Source organism: Podarcis cretensis (genome assembly GCF_951804945.1).
Source record: "Podarcis cretensis genome assembly, chromosome: 10".
NCBI classification, from domain to species: domain Eukaryota; kingdom Metazoa; phylum Chordata; class Lepidosauria; order Squamata; family Lacertidae; genus Podarcis; species Podarcis cretensis.
Window position 1 is genome coordinate 55,880,203 of NC_137179.1, and position 13,784 is coordinate 55,893,986.

Sequence of the window (13,784 nt, forward strand, 5' to 3'; positions counted from 1 at the left end):
CGTTTTCTGTTTCAGTAGAGAATGCAGGATTTTACATCAAGTGCTTAAGACTCGTGCTTCAACATATCAATATTGTCCCACAAGTAAGAAAAGGGGGCAGAGGGTTTATTTTTGAAGAACCTATGCTGAGGTTACATTTTAGCATCTCATTCAAACTGCAGCAATATATTTTCAACATTGGACTTTGGCATGCATAGCTAATAGAAAAGTCTGTTTAATTCTTTATAACAGTACCTAAGGCTGCAATCCTTCCATGAGGGTTAGTCCCACTGAACTAAAGATGTCTTACTTCTGAATAGACATGTGTAAGATTGCTCTGCCAGTTGTAGAACTGGCCCAGAGATAAAGTTGCTTCTGAAGAGTAAATCCATGTGCTCTCCATAACTCAGGAAATCAGCCTCTGCTGTCCTCCTTGTTTAAGTAATCGGTTTTCCACTAAGCTTGAGGTCCTCCTGCAATTAAAAAATCAATGTAGTCAAAAATGCAGCTTAACTGGTTTAATCTTTCAACCTTTTTTATACTAAGAGATAACATCTCCCTCTTCTCACTTGAGGGATGAAGCTGTGTTTGTTGTTGTTTGCATGAATAGTATTTAATCAAGATTTCAAGAAATTGCTGCTTGATTTGCTTTCTGAAACTTCTATCATGGGTTGGTGGGAGGAAGAGGAGAAATAAGGGTAATCTGCTTTTATCTCATATTTTTATACAAATGTATCGCAACTTCTTTCTTCAAACAAAATGGCAAATTCTAGCATATGACTGAAAGGCTCCAGATTTTAATCAGAGCAGTATTCTTTCAGTAGATTTTCCCTGTGCATTTAGTTTCTGTGGAGCATAAGTTAATGAGTGCATGACCCTAGCCTGTGTTCCCAAGGTATTCCTTGTAATGTGTGATAGTTTTAATCATGTACATGCAACATGTTAATATAGGCGCCCTAGGCTGTTCTGACAACATCTGCAAAGAGTGAACACGCCTGGCCTTGGGCACAGCCAGCATGAGCACTATGCTCATACAAAAAGATTAGTATATCTCTTGAATAGTTTTAGGCTCACCCTAGCTATAGGCAGTGAAGCAGTATCCTAAATTATTAAACCTCCCAGATAGGAATAGTATTTAAAATTCACATTTAAATGGCTATTCACTATTACAGCAGCATAAATTAACAATTAGAACCATAATCAGAGAGTTATATCTATAATTTATGGTATAGTCAATTTTGTTTGGGGTTCTGAAATGTAAGCAACTCATGTCTGTCTCTCTATTTATATACTGCCCTTCCCCAGAATTGGTTCCAGGATGGCTTGTCCATTACAGCAAAACAATAAAAGTGCTTGATGCAGAACTATAAATACAAACTTCAAATACCACTATAAATTAGGATTTTTCCTTAAGATGTTGCAAAACTTAAATGGATTACTAGAAATTGGCAGAACGGATATTCAGAATAGCATGATCCTGAAGAAGCAACTTGGTAGAAACTGATGTGTTTGAATTGTATTACAGTGGTACCTTGGGGTACAAACTTAATTCATTCCTGAGGTCCGTTCTTAACCCGAAACCACTCTTAACCTGAGGCACACTTTTGCTAATGGGGGCCTCCTGCTTCCACCGGCGCGCAATTTGTGTTCTCATCCTGGGGCAAAGTTCTCAACCCGAGGTACTACTTCCGGGTTAGTGGAGTTTGTAACCCAAAGCGTTTGTAACCCAAGGTCCCACTGTACTTACAGTGCAGCCCTATAGAGGTGGGTGAAGCAAGTCTCACTACATTCAGTGGGTCTTACTTCCAGGTAAGTGTGCAGAAGGTGCCGTCCTATACGGTTACCTGGAAGGAAGTTCCATTCAATTCAGTGAGGCTTACTTCGGGGGGGGGGGGTAGGGAATTGCACTTGTAGTGAGCCTCCAACTCTATATCACTCTTTCATTAGAGCTACCCTAATTAGATATTATTTTTTTGCTGTTTTCATAGTTAGCATTTGTCTTTACAAGAGTAAGGTTTTACTTAATAGTTCTCTCCAGTTGGCAAGGGATGCTTCAGTATACTTGGCATGCTGAAGAACTTGGGATACTTCAGTAATGCATCATCAACTGCAGTTGGTAGTGTCACATTTTGTGTCTTTCACTCCAAACAACCCCCTTTCTCCCTTCATTCTCTCTGTGTAACATTCACACAGAGTTAATGAATCGTGTAACTATGGAGATCAAATGTAGGCATTATGTTCATTGGCTCAGCTGAGACTCGTGATTGCCCTGAGTTGACTGCAGTGCCCTATCCTGTTGTTTCTGATACATTGAATAAAAAATGTACCATGTTTCCTCAAAACTGTTATGCTTTGCTGTATTTTTAAGAGCTTCCAGTTGCTTAGTTTTCCCATAAGTTCAGCATTCCAGTTTTTTGCCATACTATGTCTCCATTGTCAAATTAGCAACCGTCTTCCAATTTTGACCTAAACTTGTCTGGCAGCCACTACAAAAAGGGTTACTAATTCTTTAAACAACATGGCCTTTAAATGCTGTATCACGTTTAAAAAAACACTTGCAGTACCACACAGGAAGCAGGTGCATCCTGGCCCAGTACAAAATTTCAGGTAGTGACTTTGTTCCTTTGCGACTGTGTGTTGTCTTTCTGTTGCAGTATCTCCTAGAAATGAAAAGCTTGATATTGCCTCCTGAACATATTTTGAAGAGAGGCGACAGTGAAGCAATAGCTTATGCTTTCTTTCACCTTCAGCACTGGAAAAGGGTCGAGGGGGCACTAAATCTCTTACATTGTACGTGGGAAGGCAGTAAGTAACTCACTTTCTTAGAAGCATCTGGCAGGTGAATGCCAAATGATGCAATAGCTCATTTGTTTTTGATATGCAAAGCCCTTGCAGGCTACAGAATATTGATTGATTCATGCTAGTACCTGATCTAGCCGCCTTCTTGCAGAAATGGGGGCTTCAGTGCATCGAGTCTCTCTTATGTACATAAGGTTATCCTGCTTGCCAAAATACATAGGGAAGCATGTGCACAGGAGTTCTGTGGCAGAAGAGGAATGTAGTATTGTATCACATCTTTATTTTTATTTGCACACTATGAATAGATTATCTTTTCAAAATGAGAGCAAGAGCATCAAATGATACTGAGAACAATCCTAGTTGTTTTCCATGTTTTTATTTTGAAAAATGTGGCCCAGAGAAACAAGTTTGAGGACCACTGCTATAGATACTTACTTGGGAGTAAGTCCCATTGAATTCAATAGGGCTTCCTTCTGAGTAGAGATGTATAAATTGCACTGTTAATATCAGCACCTCTGTATTCCTTCAAAGCAGTGCTTGGTTGCTTTCATTTATATCTCAATTCCCCCTAAGGTTGCAGGGATATTGAGGTTCTGAAATAGGCATACTGTTTTTGTATTATATTTATTTGGATAGGAATATAATAGTAGATGCATGGAGAATTCAATAATTTAGCTAAGTGGCTGGAAACTATTTACATCAGGATTCATTGAGAGAAGGGATTATATGTATTGCAAATTTAAATAACAAGGAGCTTAACTTGATGTTTACATGATTGTGTTTTATTATTGCCGGAGTCTACATCAGAGGTTCCCAAACTGTGGTCTGTAAAGCACAAAGTGTTCTGCAAACTTAATTCAGGTGATCCACGGCATGTCTGCAGTAAATATTCGTGTTGAGTTTAAATTGTATTTTTATTGCTTCTTCTATTGCTCTTGTTGTATAACAATAAGATGAATACTATGGAAGACAAACTAATACAATACAATAAAATATAAGAAATACAATAAAAAAATCATATAGTCCCTAGAACAGTGCATTACAATTACTACAACAGGTATAAAAATCATCAAGCAGTCCAAGACCGCCAGCAATTTTTGAGTGTGTGGGAAGTTTGGGAACCATTGCCCTACATGACTACTTTAACAACTGAAAAGTTTATTGATCTTGTATCTAAAGTGCATTGCAATGTACGGCTCTGTCACCTTCAAATTGTGACTGTTCCTCCCTTTCCTTTATAGCTTTCAGAATGATCCCTTATCCTTTGGAAAAAGGGCACCTTTTCTACCCTTACCCCATCTGTACAGAAACAGCAGACAGAGAACTTCTTCCATGTAAGAGTGAAACTTTTTTCCCCTTGTTTAATTTCTAAGTACAGTGGTACCTCGGGTTAAGTACTTAATTCTTTCTGGAGGTCCGTTCTTAACCTGAAACTGTTGTTAACCTGAAGCACCACTTTAGCTAATGGGGCCTCCTGCTGCCGCTGCGCCACCGTTGCACGATTTCTGTTCTCATCCTGAAGCAAAGTTCTTAACCTGAAGCACTATTTCTGGGTTAGCGGAGTCTGTAACCTGAAGCGTATGTAACCCGAGGTACCACTGTAACTAAAAAACAGGCTGTTTCTCCAAGTGCCCTTCCCATAAAAAAACTATCAAGGCTGGGAAATGCTTTACCCCACTGTTGTTATTCATAAGGAAATTTATACATAATTGAAAAATAAACAATGCTCCTAGCCATTACAATACGTAATCTTGTATGAGAGTTTTGACATGAAGATGGATGTTTGGTTTAGCTTGAGAAAGAAGATAAGGATGAACTAGAGGAGTGTGTTAGAGCAACAGAGGTCAAGCTCAACAAACATGCTTTTGGTGAACATTTTAGGTGACCAAGTTTTTAAAAAGGAACCTCCCTAGGAATACTTGTGAACTGAGAGCCAGAATGTTTCAAATAATATATTTTGCTTACCCTAGCTTTGTGTTTGTTCTTTCCTAATATTTTTCATGCAGCATTTCATGAAGTCTCAGTTTACCCCAAGAAAGAGCTTCCTTTCTTTATTCTCTTCACTGCCGGATTATGTTCCTTCACAGCTATGCTGGCACTTTTGACACATCAGTTCCCAGAGCTCATGGGAGTCTTCGCTAAAGCAGTGAGTAATATTTCCTCATGACCCTTTTCTGGGTGGATCAAGAGTGTGTGTGTTTGACTGGATAAATAAAATAGGACTGTATGAAATTTGGTGACAATTGTGTTCTGGCTGTACATTCAGTCTGAAGGGCTATGATTTTGAGGGTGCTGTAACTATATATTTTAAACGTTGTGCAGGAAAACAGACTTTAATACGGTCTATTTTTTCAATACATTATGTTTTACAGCGCGAGCTATTAGGGCGCCATAAGGTGCAAACCACACACTCTTAATTTGTCCCTAAGCAAAGTGCATTAGCTGTCTAGTAAACGCTTGCCCCCATGCTGCAGTTGGTCCTTGTTGTTGAGACCCCAGTATAATGTCTCCAATTAAGACTCGTCTATCCAACAGTATGATGGATCAGGAGATCCTTATAGTATGGTTACCACAACATTCATTCTAGGTTACATGTTGGCAACTTTATGAAAAATGGAGTGGAAGCTTCATTCCTTTTATCACGGAGCTGAGAACAAGCAAAGTAATGAAACACCATACAAACCAGCAGTGGTTCAAATTGCTGACTAAATGGAATAGGTTCCTGTTTGATTTAACTACCCGTTTGAACTATTCTTTTCAGGAAAAGCTACGCTATGGAATATAAATGTGAGAGTTCTTTGTATTACAATGTACTAGAAGATTTGCATTTCATATTGCATGCCAAAATACAGTCACATTTATGGCAGTCATGTCTGTTTCATGTGACATGTGTGGTAGCAGCAAACTATTACTTTTCTTAATATGATGCAAGCAGCCAGTCTTCCCTTAAACTGATATTGTAAGTTGTAGCTATTAGTATGATGACTTATGGCTGCTGCTGTTATGGGTCCCATTTACCTTCTCAAACAAAATTAGTTATAAAGGGTAATGAGACATTTTTGACAGCCCTCCTGGTAAATATTCCTGTCGATAGAATTAAGGGTCAGTTCAAAACATTTTTAGAATCTTAAACATGCTAACTCACTGGATTCTGATCATAAAGAGTTACTGGGCAATAAAATCACAAAATTTACTAAAACCAGTATGGTGTTCAGATCGCAATACCTGTTTCAGACTTTTTGAGCTGCTGATACATCGCAGGGAGGGAGGTGTGATGTATCAGCAGTTCAAAAATTCCAACTGTGCAAAGGCTGCACACCTGCCACCTCTCAACATGGGGAGCCTCCCTTAAACTGCTGAGGGGTGGGCGGGAGGCTGCGTGCCCCTCAGCAGATCAGTTTAAGGAAGCCACACACAAAACCCATGCCTCTGGCTCAAGGGAGCTGGAGGTGTATGGAAGGGTTGATCAGTTAAGAGGCAGCGGGTGTGCAGGCTCTTCCTCCTGCCAAGTCACCATTGGAGCAACTGACCAGGAGGAAGAGGCAGCCTGCTCAAGTGGCTGCCTCCACCTTCCCCTTTCCCCTCTGGCTTGCAAAGCTGAGGGGCCGGACACTTCCCGCTAGGTCTGGACGATGTCAGCTTTTCAACACTGATCTGGTGATACACTGTGATGTTGAAACAGAGGGAGGAAAAAGCTGCATTGGCCCCAGCCCCACGATGAGCTGGGCTGAAATCACTGAACTCCCACTGAGGAAACGTGAGATGGTTTTACCCCCAGCACCTGCTGGGGCCGATGCAGCTTGTTCCTCTCACTGGGCATTGGGGAAATGAGCTGTTAGAGGGGTGGGCTTTCTCAAAGGTGCCTGCTTGCTTTTGCCCAAGCGGGCACAGTGCATCTTTACGCCTGGGGTGGCCAACCACCCCGGGAGAAAAGATGCAGCCCACCCTCTCAGGTGAAAGCACAGTGTCAGGCTCCATTCACTGGGCTACCTTTTTCTCCTGGAAGGAAGAGGTAGCCTGCGTGACCCCACCACCCTCCAAAGGCAGCAGATGAGAGGCGCACATAGGCCTGCCTCTGCCACTTGGGGGGGGGTGTCAGACAGGCTACCTTCCCCTTAGTGGAGAAGTCTAACAGAACCCACACCCCCAGCTCATGAGGCCGGGACTTCGTTAGACTTCTCCGCTATGGGGTCAGCAGCTGCATGCCCCATGAGAAGTTTAAACGAGCTTCCTGCCCAGGCAGCCAAGGAAAGAACAAACTATTGGTCCCTGTTGTATGGTCCCATGATGGCAGTTTCACCGGGGGGTATATTGGGAGTGAAACCGCTGCCACTCCCAAGTCCCTCTACCACCAATGCCCAGTTGCAGCTTGTTTCTCCTTCAGCATGCTGGGTGCTGGTTGTAGAGGAACTCAGGAGCAGCGGCAGTTTCACCTGCAATATACTAAGGTTACCAGATGTCCCCGGGACGGATTACAAATCAGCCCCCATACAAAATCCATTGAAGTTGAAAAGCGTCCCTGGCTTCATTGAAGAAAATCTGGTAACCTTACAATATACCCCCGAGCGAAGCCGCTATTGTGCTCTGGCCCATGCATTGATACATCGCCCAAGCCTACTTTTCACACATTAGCTGAGTGGTTTAAGGGCCTCTCTGGCTTGTACAAGCCAGGGCAGGAGGCTCGATGCTGAGGCATGCAGAAAGCTGATCAAGCACTCTTGCTTGCAGAAGCCAGAGCAGTATGGGGTTGGGCGATGTATCTTGGCTGTGTCTTCCACACTTAAGGTGAGAAGGAAACAGTGGCTGAGGTACTGTATTTTTCACTCTATTGGATGCACCAGACCATGGGACGCACTGGACCATAGGAGGGGGAAAACGGAAAAAAATTTTTTTTTTCTTGTTCTCCCCCTCTAAAACAAGGTGCGTTCACCTGAAGCCTCCAGAGCCCAGGAGGCTTTGGGTTCCTTTCGACCTGCTCTTTGGGGCTGGCGGGTGGTGGGGAGCGCTGCTTCCCCCCCCCCCCACCAGCCCCAAAGACCAGGTCGGGGAACAGCGGGAAGGCGGCGCTCCGCCTCCCCGCTGGCCCTTGAGCTTGTGGGGCTGGTGGTGGGAAGAAGTGCTGCTTTCCCCCACCGCCAGCCTCCAAACCAGGTCGGGTTTGGAGGCTGCTATCCACAAGCCTTGGGAGCCCGGTGGGAACTCGCGCCGGGCTCCCAAGGCTTGCGGATATCTGCCCGAAGCCTGGGGCACAGCGCTCCCGGGCTGCAGGCTGCTATCCGCAAGCCTTCAGAATGCGGATAGCTTCCTGAAGCCTGGAGAGCGAGAGGGGTCGGTTCGCACCAACCCCTCTCGCTCTCCAGGCTTCAGCGAAAGACTGCATTCGCTCCATAGGACGCGCACACATTTCCCCTTCATTTTTGGAGGGGAAAAAGTGCGTCCTATAGAGTGAAAAATACGGTACATTTCAGACATTGTGCTATAGCAACAGAAAAATACCATGATTTACTATTATATCACAATGTTAAAAACCAGATACCAACTACTGTGACTTTCCCAGTACAAGACAGAGGCAAGAAGGACTGAAATATAAAAATGTACCCACACATAATTAAAATGTACAATGAAGCATGCCCGGTAAAGTAGCTTTCCAAGAAGTACAGATCGGGATGAGAACAGTAAAGGGGCAGAGAGAGAGGGAAGTGAAGTCCATCAGTGTAAGTGAGACAACATAGCATGAAGGATGCTATGAGAATAGGAAAAAACAGAATCTTGGGGAAACAATGAGAAAGCAAACAAAAACCCAGGTTAGAACAAGGACAGACATTATCAAAACCAGCAACTAAATAGAAAGCAGAAAAGACATTTGCATACAAATCAGAAAGCTGATCTCTCTCATAGCCCACATAGTATTTAATACAAAAGTTTATGTGTATACAGACTATTTGCAAAAACAAGATGTGTATTAAGAAAACTACTTTATCTTCTCCTCAACAAATGATCACTCTTTTTTGCTTTGCAGTTTCTTAGCACTCTCTTTGCCCCCTTGAACTTTGTGATGGAAAAAGTGGAAAGCATCCTGCCCTCCAGTCTCTGGCATCAGCTGACAAGGATCTGAAGGAAAATAGTCCGAAATGACTGCCATGACATTTTCTGTGCCAACTTACTGTTGCTGACCAGAAAGCATGATTTTTTTAAAAAGGGAAGCAGTTTTCAGCTCTTCATGGGTTGTCTGTTATAATTTTTGTTGTTGTACAAAATACATTGATGTTTGGTTCTATTCTATTTTGCTTTCAGAAAACAAAAGGGAAAAAAACTTTGGAGGGGGGAAATAAATTTTGTGTATTGCAGCAATATAGTCTTAATACTGTTTTGTTCACATTTCCTACCACTAAGCTCCTCGATGTGCTTCCATTTTAATCCTGAGTGGAAACCCCGCCCCCCCTTTTAATATTTTAAAGCACTATTAGGCTCCGTCAATGAGGAAGTGCTAATTAACCATATTGATTCAGTGCATTAGACCCCTGTGTTGCTAGTAATTACGGGTATTTGCAAGCAGGGCAAAGGATCAATATTTGTACACCTGCATTACAGCTAATGGCAGCAATACTCTCTTCTATTGCAATGCCCAGTAAATATTAGTAAAAACTGTAATGAGGTAGTCAAGGTGGGTGGGGTGGGGTCAAATAGTCTCATTCCACTTTTGGAAATAGAAGGCATAGTAGCATTGAGAGGAAAATGGGGGTGGAGAGGGTCCAACTCGGCTCCCTCGTACCTACAGCACTAATCCGTCTCAGCCCTTAGTGACAACTATTTCTGAAAGGAAAACAAGCCTGGGATAGACAATCAATCACTTGGAAATTGCCATCTCAACTCCACATTCAAAAGTGTTTTTGGAAATATGAATGAGTTAGGCCTTTGTAGAGAATTTCTCACATCAGAACTCTTTACTTATTGCCTTATCTGCTTTTCTGAGCTGCTCCCATGCTGCTGAGATATTTAAATAACCTAAACTTGTGGCAGGGGCTGACCAGGCAAGTCCCAACTATGCCATTCCATTAAGGAGGGCAATTCTGCCCTTGTTGGCATAATTGGATCATGTAAATGCTACCTCGGGAGCAGAGGAGACACAGAAAAGTGGGTTCTGCCTGGTTAAGGGTATCCTTTTATTTAATCAATTTGTTTCTTAAGACATTTTTATACTGCTCTGTCATTTTAAAAAATCTAACCAGTTTACAGCAATAAAACACAAAACTGTACAATAATAAAACACATGAAGCTAAAACTGGACACCAGTTAACCATTTACCAAACATAATTCTAAAATATTTTGGGTGTTTAGTGTGCATACTCACATACAAAATATTAATATGTGCATCAAGGGCCGATGTTTAGTCTGCATTTTTAAGGTGGCAATTTTGTACTCACTTACCTGGGAGCAAGTACCATTCAACTCCATGGAGCTAACTTCTGAGTAGACATGCATAAGGCTACACTGTACCTATGGGGATGGATTCAGACTGTTAGTTGCACTTCAGTCCTATTGATTTCTGGATCCAACCCACCATTTTCAAAGATAATTTGGACTTCAAAGTCTTGTTCCACATCTCTGCTAGCCGATGTTAAATTTGTTCTATTTAAATGTCAATATATCAAATCCCCTAACTTGAAAGGGCTTTCAGGGTGGGTGACAAAATAAAGTGTCTGCAAAATATTACAAATCTGCAACATGTTAAAAAGGAAAAAAGAAAACACCAAGTGCAGGACAAAGGTGCAGTTATTTAAATATCCACTGGCCCTGACCTCAAAATGGCTGCTGAAATAAGGGCACAACTATCTGAAAGATTATGAGCAGAGGAACTCTTGTCAGGCATCGCCGAGAAGGCCCTGCTACATGTCCTCCTTCATCACCCTGTAAAACTGTTTTAGGACAAAAGGCACGATACTGTGTTCTTACCTGCTTTCTGTTGTATTCCGTACAAGACCACATTCTAGTTGTCACTAGGCCCACTTTAGCCAGTTGGAGCTCTTCCATGAACCACATGGCTGAGGTCCACTGCTCCAGAGAGGGTATTCGGGAGCAACTGTGCAGGTAGCCTTCTTTATCTCACTGTTCCCCAGCAGGACTAGGGCTCCAAGACAAGCAGCAGCCACGTCAGTCAGAAGATCCCACATAGCATTAATTAATTCATCAGATTCCCTAAGTCCCAAGGGCTCAATGAATCCTATGTTGTTGTAGGTGGCACTGTCATCAGCATTTCAAACCTTGCTCATGGTCTGCCCATGACAGACAACAGGATATTTTCCACTAAAACCTCCTACTGAACCAGTTGAAAAAAGATCTAAGGTATGACCTGATGTGTGTTGGGCTCTGTGACTTCTGAGACTATCATGACAACCAGGAAATCCCAAGCAAGTCCAATCAAAGCAGCTTCTGTGTGGGAAATGACATCCCAAAGAAGGAATGTTCTAAGGTTTTCCATACCATGATGGAGACTGCCTTCTCTGTGGCGGCACCAAGGTGGATGGGCTACCAGCAGAATCTCCACTGTCTCTCTGGTCCTTCAGGTCCAAATAAGTATTTCAATAGTGGAAAAATGCTACTTATGAATCAGGATGTAGGGTGTGTATGTAATATCATATCAAAGAGTTGGAAGGGACCCGGAGGATTACCAAGTCCAATTTAGGAATATGCAGTACTTTTTAATTAAAACCATGCTTTTACAAAAATAAAGTGAATCCAAATAGGCACATATAAGAACCAAGATTTATTTGACATAAAGATAAATTAAATTTACAAAGGACAGAAGCCAATTGGTTCTTGGTCAGCAAGACAGTGGAACAGAAAGAAGACAGCCAATTAAGCGGGGGGGGGGGGGGGGGGAGAGAGAATTATGTCCTTTCTGGAGAGAAGGCACCTTCCAGGTTTGGGCTCTGCCTTCTAGAGAAGAGCCTGGTAGCTTTTCTGTTCCTGAGCTACTGCCTGGGAGCAGCTTATAAGTCTATAGCTATTTTTAAAAAATACAGTGATAGACCCTAATACTCTTTGGTTCTCCACTCTGCATGCCTCCTGCTAAAGGAATGGACATGAGACAGAGTAGCAAGGCTGCCTCTTTGAGCCCCTCACATGAAGCACCTTACTTTTGGCAGTCATTGAGGTGTTTCAGAGAAGGAAGAGACCATTTCCACCTTCCTGCCTATCATGTCTCTCCAGTTCCACTTTGGCCAACACTCAGGGAGAGTTCAGCACGCCACAGACATAGCCTTCTTCTCATGGCGGTCCATTTGCTAGTAAAACTGAATTACTGTGCTGCGAAATGATGCACGTCTAAAAAGTGTGTCACCAACATGAAAAGTTTGGAAAGCTCTGCTGTACTCAGAAATTTACAACCCATAGTAATGGCAAAATTACAGCCTTGCCATTATGTAACAATTCAAAGTACAACTAAAAACGAATTAACAAAACTTCACAAACCATTTCACATGTTGCTACTTGATAACAAAACAATAAAACAAAATCACCTCTGAAAATTACAGCAAATTAAATAATTAATAACAGAGTCTGTTATAATGTCCCTCAGCAAGAGAAAACACAGAAATTGTGCATGGGAGTTCCAGCAACTCCACCCAACATAGCTGCAACCTCCTTTGGAGGGATCTCCTATAATGCCAGCCAGCACCCATGATATGGGGACCAGTTGGGAAACTCCCCCCTTTGAGAACTCCTCACTGAACTGGCTGCCTGGTGGCCAAAGCAACAACAGTCTCTCTCATCATTCACAAAATAGGAGGAGAAATATCAGTTGCTTGCAGCCAGCAGGTTATCTATCCCTGTTAAGGGAAGCCCTTGCCGCACATCTCTGGCTGTCCTGTGAAGGAGAATATGCTATAAACTGGCAATAAAGAAGAGCATAGTTTCCTGATTGGTATCTGAAAAGGAGACAGAAATTGAGCCAAGGAGAAGAGATTCTATAATTAAAAAAAAACAATGAAGCAAATATATGGAAATTACAATGCTTTTACTATTATAAAACTGACACTCCTGAAACCATGAAAGTTAATACAAATAACAGATTTAGCCGTAATTCAAGATGTTAGAAAGTATATTTAAAAGTTGTTTTATGTACGACTCCCAGCTCAGCTCTTCCTTAAAGTTAACTTCATGATAAAGATGGCACAACCAGACCCAACCAACGTTACTGCTACTATTTGAACAAAAGGCTTCTTCCACCAGCGTTTTTCTACCCAAGGTTGTATTCTGCAAGGATCATCTTTCTGTCCATCATGCAGCTGATAAAATACATGGAGTTGGGTGAAAAGAGAATGTTAGATGTCTACACCACAGTACACTATACTTTAAATTTAGATATTTATACTTCTAAGAATGTGGTTTAAACAATAGCAATGCATATATATGCAGAGGCTGCTCTCAAATCTAAACAATAACTTACTGCAACAAACCCAAGATGCAGTGAGCCTTGGGTTTGGGTGTTCCCCTCCCTTGAGCAGCCAGAAGATTACTCTTGACTTTTACTCTTGGGTCTCGCTTGCCCCACAGTTTGCTATGTTGTTTGGACCCAGAATTGTGGTTACAACCAATTCATTTTTGATTTGAATATTGTATTCCTACATTACTGTACTCCAGAGCTTTCCAAACTGTGTCACGACACATTATTATGTCAGTTGCAGTGTGTAGGTGTGTCGCACGAACACTCCCCGCGCTGCTCCCAGGGCTGGAAGGGTTAGTTTAACCTCAAATTTGCTAGTAAAACTGTGCTGCGAAATGATGCACGTCTAAAAAGTGTGTCACCAACATGAAAAGTTTGGAAAGCTCTGCTGTACTCAGAAATTTACAACCCGTAGTAACGGCAAAATTACAGCCTTGCCATTATGTAACAATTCAAAGTACAACTAAAAACGAATTAACAAAACTTCACAAACCATTTTCACATGTTGCTATTTGATAACAAAACAGTAAAACAAAATCACCTCCGATAATTATGGCAAATT

At 42.1% G+C, this 13,784-nt stretch overlaps 2 protein-coding genes and 1 long non-coding RNA gene across 8 annotated transcripts in view; 1 reads left to right on the forward strand and 2 right to left on the reverse strand.

Moving 5' to 3' along the window:
• Positions 1-9,129, forward strand: part of ST7 (suppression of tumorigenicity 7) — a 96,593-nt gene extending 87,464 nt beyond the window's left edge. For 3 of the 4 annotated variants that reach the window (XM_079994257.1, XM_079994259.1, XM_079994260.1), the window contains exons 12-15: positions 2,634-2,784; positions 4,020-4,112; positions 4,785-4,924; positions 8,798-9,129. In XM_079994257.1, the coding sequence (XP_079850383.1) occupies positions 2,634-2,784; positions 4,020-4,112; positions 4,785-4,924; positions 8,798-8,893 (480 nt within the window). In that variant the 3' untranslated portion in view covers positions 8,894-9,129. The remainder of the gene's footprint in view (positions 1-2,633; positions 2,785-4,019; positions 4,113-4,784; positions 4,925-8,797) is intronic. The other variant, XM_079994258.1, reaches the window with a different exon arrangement.
• On the reverse strand, positions 91-10,677 carry LOC307226002. Its single transcript, XR_013843235.1, has 2 exons — positions 10,203-10,677; positions 91-452 (listed from the first exon to the last, which is right to left on the reverse strand). It is a non-coding gene; the product is annotated as an uncharacterized lncRNA (long non-coding RNA).
• A 2,097-nt stretch (positions 10,678-12,774) lies between these two features.
• The window catches only part of ASZ1 (ankyrin repeat, SAM and basic leucine zipper domain containing 1), a 39,689-nt gene continuing 38,679 nt past the window's right edge, over positions 12,775-13,784 (reverse strand). For 2 of the 3 annotated variants that reach the window (XM_079994308.1, XM_079994310.1), the window contains exon 13: positions 12,775-13,064. In XM_079994308.1, the coding sequence (XP_079850434.1) occupies positions 12,912-13,064 (153 nt within the window). In that variant the 3' untranslated portion in view covers positions 12,775-12,911. The remainder of the gene's footprint in view (positions 13,065-13,784) is intronic. The other variant, XM_079994309.1, reaches the window with a different exon arrangement.